This window comes from Leguminivora glycinivorella, chromosome 17 (genome assembly GCF_023078275.1).
Source record: "Leguminivora glycinivorella isolate SPB_JAAS2020 chromosome 17, LegGlyc_1.1, whole genome shotgun sequence".
Classification (NCBI taxonomy): domain Eukaryota; kingdom Metazoa; phylum Arthropoda; class Insecta; order Lepidoptera; family Tortricidae; genus Leguminivora; species Leguminivora glycinivorella.
The window spans coordinates 20,525,455-20,534,485 of NC_062987.1; the positions used below are offsets into that span (position 1 = coordinate 20,525,455).

Consider the following 9,031-nt stretch of genomic DNA (forward strand, 5'->3'; position numbering starts at 1 on the left):
TATATAACAAGTATCAGAATGTCACAAAGCTCTTGTTTTCAGGTGCACAGGTAACACAGATGAAGTGACAGAGTTCCAGGAGAGGTTACGGAGGGTGTCCTCTCAACTGGACGTACTGAAGCAGCAGCACAATAACCTTATAGGGCAGATCAAGAAGTCACCAGGGTAAGCAACTGTTCCTTACAAACTTTTAAACGTCGTTAGGTTCATTATTAGGAACCAACCTGTAAAAACAAAAAAAAATCATCAGTTTCATACATAATAAGAGAAATTAATTGTATTTGATGTTAAGAATCTTCCCTTAAAGTTAAAGGAATTCAATAAAAACACGGTGTATATGAAGCTTTGTCGGTACCATTTGGCTGCGACTATCGTTTGTCGCTTTACATCAGTGAAGGGTCTTTGAAATCTACATTGACACAAAAGCGATGCGCTCATTTTCCTAGTAGTTTCAGATCCCCTCCCTATTTGCTCGCGTTGCTCGCGTTCCATAGTTCGGGAAATGTTGTAGGGCAAAACTTAGTTTTTCACTCCTTGAAAAATATGAATCTCAGAAGTCGAATACGTTCGAACTAAAGAGCTATGGTACTACATATATAGGCACTAAGAGGGTGCCTCTTGACGTTCGAACTAAAGAGCTATGGTACTATAGGCACAAAGAGGGTGCCTCTTGGCGTTCGGACTAAATAGCTATGGTACTATAGGCACCGAGAGGGTGCCTGTTGACGTTCGAACTAAAGAGCTATGCTACTATAGGCACCGAGGGGGTGCCTGTTGACGTTCGGACTAAAGAACTATGGTTCTATAGGCACTGGGAGGATGCCTATGCACCTAAAGGGATATGGTAGAAAGGGATAGCTGGAGATACAAATTTAATTTGTTTATGTGCAAAATTCGACGGAACACTTGTTACGTCAAGGTGGTCACAAATATCTGAACACGCCTCTATTGTCAAGGCGATTGGGCGTGTTCAGTTATTTTTGCGCGCCCGCCCGCTGAGATATATCTGACGGCTACTATACATATTGAATCATACTAATTTGCAAAACACTTCACCTAATACTAGTCTTACAAAAACATTAATAATTTCTGATTACTTATATGATGTATCTGGTAATCATGAAGTATCCACTTGTGTGGACATCGCTGAGACAATAAACCTTAAGGCCCGGAAATAAGATCAGCAATAGATCATATCATAAAATAAGTAGGTATTGTGTGTGACGAATGACAGTTGCACATAACATGTAGTTATTATTTAACACCTAAGTGTTATTTGTTAAACGTCTTTAGCTACCATGTTGTGTAATTATGCAAATTATTCATGACAAGCAGACGCCTTTAATAAGCGAAGTTGCCAACTAAAAGGTACCACATTATCGGTTGTCGATAAGGTGGTTTTTAAATTGTTTATTACCGCCATCGCCCTACGCGACAACATTTCCATCGCCATCATTTAGATGGCTGGCAGTCCTCAACTGTGCGTTTCTCCAGAAACTTCCTGCCCCGCACAGCTAAACTGTGGAATGAATTGTCGCCTGCGGTATTTCCGGACCGATACGACCTTCAAATCTTCAAGAAAAGAGCGTACACCCATCTTAAAGGCCGGCAACGCACCTCCAACACCTCTGGTGTTTCGGGTGTCCATGGGCGGCGGTGATCGCTTACCATCAGGCGACCTGTCTGCTCGTTTGCCTCCTATCCCATTAAAAAAAAACTATGGAAATAGCGCCTTGTCGACAATTGACAATAGGTACCCTTTTCGTTGAAAACGGCACAGTTTATATGTGTACTCGATAGTGTTTGAATGCAGTTTTACGATGTAGGTATTTAATGCACAAATGTGTCGCTTAACTTCAAAACTGGGTACGAGGGTCATGCCAAAAGAAATTAGATACTCAAAATTTACATACTTTATTCTTTATTACAGCTATCTATTTTTTCGAAGTATTCACCGTGAACACGTATACACGTTTTCATCCGTCTAAACCACTTAGAAAATACCGATGACCACTCTTCTTTAGACACCTCAGAAATTTCGTAATTATACGCAGCCAACGCATCTTCTTTGTTCTCAAATCGCCTTCCTTTTAATATTTCTTTAATTTTAGGAAAAAGATAAAAATCACAGGGGGCTAGGTCAGGGGAATATGGGGGGTGGGGCAGAATAGTCACGTTTTTAGGGTTCCGTAGTCAACTAGGAACCCTTATAGTTTCGCCATGTCTGTCTGTCCGTCCGTCCGTCCGTCCGTCCGTCCGTCCGTCCGTCCGTCCGTCCGTCCGTCCGTCCGTCCGCGGATAATCTCAGTAACCGTAAGCACTAGAAAGCTGAAATTTGGTACCAATACGTATATCAATCACGCCAACAAAGTGCAAAAATAAAAAAATGGAAAAAAATGTTTTATTAGGGTACCCCCCCTACATGTAAAGTGGGGGCTGATATTTTTTTTCATTCCAACCCCAACGTGTGATATATTGTTGGATAGGTATTTAAAAATGAATAAGGGTTTACTAAGACCGTTTTTTGATAATATTAATATTTTCTGAAATAATCGCTCCTAAAGGAAAAAAAGTGCGTCCCCCCCCCCCCCTCTAACTTTTGAACCATATGTTTAAAAAATATGAAAAAAATCACAAAAGTAGAACTTTATAAATACTTTCTAGGAAAATTGTTTTGAACTTGATAGGTTCAGTAGTTTTTGAGAAAAATACGAAAAACTACGGAACCCTACACTGAGCGTGGCCCGACACGCTCTTGGCCGGTTTTTTGAGCTGAAATAGTCAAGTGTTCTAGCGGAAGTGTGCGGGGCAGCGTTGTCGTGGTGCCAGAGCAGGTGCCGGGTTCCTGACTTCGGCCGCTTGTCACACCAGCTGACAGTACTCTTGAGGCACAAACTGTCACATACCATTCTGAATTAACTGTCTTTTGATCTTCTAGCACTATTGTAGCAATATGTCCCGTCTTGCAGAAAAATGAGGCAACTATTTCTTTTTGTGTGCTTCGGGTTCGGCGACATTTTGTTGGCGTCGGCTCATCTTCAAAACACCATACTGTGGACTGTCGCTTTGTTTCGGGATCGTAGTTATATAGCCATGTTTCGTCACCAGTAAGTATATCATATACGTTTTTGTTCTCGCCTGCGTCGAAATTATCTATCATAAATTTGCACCAATCCACGCGACGGTCTTTCTGACCTTTCTGTAAATCGGTGAACTTGTGCGGCACCCATCTTGAACAACGCTTATGAAGAGACAGTTTACTATGAATTATAGTTTGCAATGCTGCTGATCCAATGCCCAGTTCACGCTCGAGCTCTACATATTGTGGTATACTGACTCCTTATTAATGTTGATTTTAGTTCTGTTAGCACATTTGACGTCTTGTCAACTTCTCTTTAGTTTGGGATATTATAATAAAATGATTATTATACAAATTAATTAGTTTATTTCATTGGCGACGAGGAATATTTACTTCGCAAAAATGTCCATCGGGAGTATAAAAGAGTTCAATCTACAAGATGGGAACTGGAATTTCTATACGGAAAGATTGGAAATGTATTTTGCGGCGAACAGCGTAAAAAATGACAAGAAGCTGCCTACGCTTATTTCCGTGATGGGAGAAGATGCTTATGGCCTTTTAGCTTCTTTGGCCAGCCCCATACAGCCGAAGGATTTATCTTATGATCGTGCGGTAAATATTTTATCTCAACATTTGCAACCGAAACCATCCATTATGGCTGAAAGGTACAAATTTAGACAGCGGCGGCAAATGACAACTGAAACAGTCGCTTGTTATGTTGCGGAACTTAAGCGCCTGTCGAAATACTGTGATTTCGGAAAGTCTTTAGAAGAGAATCTCAGAGATCAATTTGTTTGCGGCGTTAGCAGCGATGTTATTCGCCAAAGGCTGTTTGCGGAGGAAACCTTGACATATGAGACAGCGGTAAGGCTTGCCAAGTCAATGGAATCCGCGGAGCGAGATGCGGCATCAGTAGAGCGAACGGGAATTGTTCACACTCAGGCTGGTAATATTACACCTGAGCTAAACAAGCTAAATATACGAGGAAAGCGTAATGGAGAGGCAGGGCGACAAGAGGCAGCTTGTTCGACACGTGCTGAAGGAAATATGCAATTTCAAGCAGATTCGCCTAACGGTCTACCATGCACTGTGTGTGGTTGGCGCAACCACACTGCGGTAAAATGTAAATATCGACAACACACTTGTAGTAAGTGCAAAAATGTCGGGCATCTTCGTAGGATGTGTCCGCTGGCTGATATTTCTTGCAGGAGAGACCCGTTATCGACGAATAGTCACAGGAAGACAAGAGGTGTCAATTTTGTCGGGAGTAACGATGCGGACGACACGGACTACTCAAGCTGTGATGATGATTTTATTAATTATTTGTCGCTGAGCAAGTATCCACCGGTTAGTTTACCTTTGATTGTTAATGATAAGGTTATTAGTATGGAGGTTGACACAGGTGCCCCCATAGCGTGTATATCAAAGGAAACGTATGACGCTATGTTTGCTGACGTGCCGTTAAAACCGTATAGTCAAGGGTTTAATTGTTATAATAAGACAAAAATTCAACCTGTCGGGGTATTGAAACCGAATGTTAAATATGGAGGAATTTCTAAGAATTTGGAATTATTTGTAATGGATAAAGGGACTACATCTCTGCTCGGTAGGCATTGGCTTACTGAATTAAAAATACCTACTATGTGTAAACATGCGAGTTGTGTTAATAATATCGCTAAGGATGTGTCATTAAATGTTGATGTATTACTTGACAGGTATAAGGAGATTTTTGATGGTGGCTTGGGACAGTTCAATGGTGGAGAGATACAGTTGCGATTGCGTGACGGAGCGGTTCCTATTTACTGTCGCGCTCGTCCTCTTCCGTACGCGCTGCTGCGGCGAGTGGATAATGAGTTAGACTCAATGCTGCGCGATGGAATCATAGAGCCGGTTGATAGCTCGGACTGGGCTACGCCTTTGGTACCCGTAAGTAAATCTGACGGAGGTTTGAGGCTCTGCGCGGACTATAAGATAACTTTAAATCCGGTCTTGCTGGTTGACAGATATTCATTGCCGCGCGTTGAGGATTTACTTGTGACCTTAAATGGCTCGCAGTATTTCAGTAAGATCGACTTGTCTCAGGCTTACAATCAGTTAGTACTCGACGAAACATCTAGAGACTTAACTGTTATTAACACGCACAGGGGTTTGTTTAGGTACAACCGTTTAGTATTTGGATTGGCATCTAGTGCCGGGATATTTCAAAGAACTATGACTAACTTATTAAAAGGAGTGCATCCGTCCGTCGGAATTTTTCAAGATGATGTTATTATAGGCGGCGGTTCTAAGGAAGAACACCTTAAGGCTTTAGATGCGGTACTTAAGCGATTGCATGAGAGTGGTTTGAAGGTTAAGAAAAGCAAGTGCGTATTTCTAGTGAGCCAAGTAAATTATCTTGGGTATGTTGTATCTAAAGACGGTATTGCGACTGATCCGGCTAAGATTGAGGCAATGTTAAAGGTGCCTACTCCTAAAAATGTCACAGAGTTACGATCCTTTTTAGGGATGGTCAACTTTTATGGGAAATTTGTTAAAAATATGAGTTCGATATTGAGTCCCATGCATGATTTATTAAAAAAAGGAGCTGCTTGGAATTGGTCACATGAATGTGAAAAGGCCTTTATGACCATTAAGCGGCGTTTATCTGGATCGAAGGTTTTAGCGCACTATGATCAGGATAAGGCTTTAATTTTGACATGTGATGCTAGTTCACGTGGCGTCGCTGGTGTGCTGACACAACCTAGTGTGCAGGGCGAGCGCCCCATAGCTTATGCATCACGATCGCTAAGTGAAGCTGAAAAAAATTATTCGCAAATCGATAAGGAGGCCTTAGCTATTATTTACTGTTTAAAGAAATTTAACCAGTACTTATACGGGCGACATTTTACTTTAAGGACCGATCACAAGCCATTGGTGAGTCTGTTTGGGCCTAAGACTGGTGTTCCTGCGATGGCTGCAAGCCGAATGCAAAGATGGGCATTGATATTGTCGGCATTCTCTTATGACATAGAGTATATCAATACTAAGGAAAACTTGGCTGACGGCTTGTCAAGGCTACCGATCGAAGGCGATGTAGGAATGGAACCATCTATTCCAGAACATACATATTTACATTATGTCCAAGATGCTTTGGCTATCGATAGTGAAGTCATCAAACGTGAAACCGCTAGGGATCCGGTGTTGAGTCGAATTTTATCTTATATCGATGACGGTTGGCCTGATTCGAATGATGTAAGGAACTTGCAACTCTTTCTTAGGAAGAAAGAGTTGCAAGTTCCTTAATAGGAAGAAAGAGTTATATTCTGAGCGTGGATGTGTTATGTGGGGCCATAGGGTGATCGTTCCTAACTCATGCAAGCAAGCGGTATTGGAGATGTTACATGAGCCTCATATGGGTATCGTCAAAACTAAATCTATGGCTCGGAGTTATGTGTGGTGGCCTGGCATGGATGAAGAGATCGAGGCTAAATGCAAAACTTGCGAGGTTTGTGCGATGGAGCAGGACTCACCTAGAGGCCATGTACCTTGCCCTTGGCCTTATCCTAGCAGTTCATGGACGCGGATTCATGTAGATTTTATGGGTCCGGTTAATGGAAAGCTTTATTTGATCATGGTTGATTCCACTTCTAAGTGGTTGGAAGTATTCAAGTATCGAGTACCTCAGCTGCTCACACAATAGAAAAACTGGCCGAGGTGTTTTCTCGTTTTGGTTTTCCTAAGCAACTTGTGTCAGACAACGGCCCTCCTTTCACTAGTAAGGAGTTTAGTGAATATTTGAAGGGAAACCATATCCAACACGTGTTTTCAGCTCCTTATCATCCATCTTCAAATGGCGCAGCTGAGAATGCAGTTAAGACGGTTAAAAGGGTGGTAAAAAAAGCTATTAGGCAAAACATAGACACTAAGATGTCAATACAGACTTTCCTATTACATTATAGGAACACCCCTCATTGTACTACGGGTGAAAGCCCAGCTCAGTGTCTCATAGGCCGAAAGTTGCGGACGGGTCTTGACGTTCTTAAACCCGATAGGCAGGTTAAAGTGTGGGGCTCACAGATGAAGATGGCGGAACAGGCCGGTGGCTCCCAGAGATCAGTTGACGTCGGTGACTCTGTGTGGATCAGGCGATATAACTCAAAGGACAAGTGGATGCCTGGCGTAGTGTCTGCACGATTAGGGAACACTGATTATGCAGTGACAACCAATACCGGTGAAGTAGCTCACAGGCATGTCGATCAAATGAGACCAAAAGGATTGAAATTGTTATCATGTCCGTTGTCAGGGCCAGAACCTCCGTTTGTAAATACGCAGCCGTTGCCTTTACCGGCTTCGCCTGATGTTTCATTTTCGGGTGACATCGTAGCAGAGGTCCCAGCTCAGCCGGTTGTAGGGTCTGCGCCAGTACCTCCTCAGGGGGATAGTGTAAGAGGTGGGAGTAGTACAAATGTGAATTCATCTCCTGTGTTGAACCGCCCCATGCCACGTTGTACTAGGAATAAAAATCCTGTATACAGGTAATTTATTAATTTATTATTTAAGTAATTTATTTAGACATTATTAGAGTGTTATTGTTTCGTTGTTTTAGTGGGGAGGATTGTGGTATACTGACTCCTTATTAATGTTGATTTTAGTTCTGTTAGCACATTTGACGTCTTGTCAACTTCTCTTTAGTTTGGGATATTATAATAAAATGATTATTATACAAATTAATTAGTTTATTTCACATATGTAATTCGTCGGTTCGCACGAATATTTTTTTCCACAGTCTTTACATTTTCTTCAGTGACTGCGGTTGGCGGCCGTCCGGTCTTCGCCTCATCTTCAAAGCTCTCCCGTCCTCTTTTAAATTCAGCAAACCAATTGAAAACAGTTGCACGTGAACACGCAGACTCTCCAAAAGTCGAGACTAAAAGTTCAAAACACTCTTGAGGTGTTAAACCTTTTTTAAAGTCATAATATATCATAACACGAAAATCACGTCGAGTAAGCTCCATTGTTGCGGAAAATTCCCGCCAAAATTATTTAGAAAAAAAATAATTAAAAAAGGAATCCTAAGAATTTCCAAGTGTTCCATTTTTAAATTTATAAGCAGATAACCTACCTTTACATTGGTGTATAACTGGCCAGTATCAATCAAATGGCCATGGAGTATCTAACTTCTTTTGGCATGACCCTCGTAAATCCATTTTGCTATAAGGTTGATAATCTTTCAGATCATATTATATTTTTTATATATTCAACCTTAAAGCAGAATGGATTTACCCAGGTTTGAAGTTAAGCGACACAAATTTACTTACAGGTTTCTTTAACGATGTTTTCCGTAATCTTAAAGCGTCTTGTAAATATCAAATATTTCGTAAATAAGTTTTGAAAAATGTTAGCAGTCGGGCCAAGAATTCATGACCTAGGTACATAATAGGGTTGGAAAATGATTTATAGTTATGCTACTAACACTCAGTCATTTGTGAGTGTGCACGGGAAAACGTCCCACTTTGTCGATTTTTTTTTTTTATTATTATAAATGGGCTTACTCTTGACCACAGACTAGCCAAAGGCAAAGACGTGGCCTACGATGGAGTGAGCTCGCCCAGAAGATGCCTGTTCACTCTTGATTTGAAGGTTGCCGGGTTATATGAGCTCGGAAATATAGCCGCCGGCAAGGAATTCCACTCCTTGGCAGTGCGCATAAGAAAAGAAGAAGCAAAGCGCTTCGTGCGGATTCGTGGAATATCCAATATCGATTGCTATAAAGCCGCCTTGTCAGTTTATTCTGATAAGGATACAAGTAAATCTCGCCTTAAGGCTGCTTTCAAAAAAAAACGTCAAAATAATGTAAAATTGATAGTTTTAGTCGGTGAAATACTACACTTTCCGTTATCCAATAGATTTATTTAATTCAATTTCCAGTTAGAACATCTTATTATCTTGATTTTTATAAGACTGGATTTTTGA

At 41.3% G+C, this 9,031-nt stretch overlaps 1 protein-coding gene across 1 annotated transcript in view; it reads left to right on the forward strand.

Annotated features, from left to right (window-relative positions):
• The window catches only part of LOC125235167 (alpha-(1,6)-fucosyltransferase), a 61,668-nt gene that overhangs the window by 16,977 nt on the left and 35,660 nt on the right, over window positions 1-9,031 (forward strand). Inside the window, exon 3 of the mRNA XM_048141622.1 lies at window positions 43-165. Coding sequence (XP_047997579.1) covers window positions 43-165 — 123 coding nt within the window. The remainder of the gene's footprint in view (window positions 1-42; window positions 166-9,031) is intronic.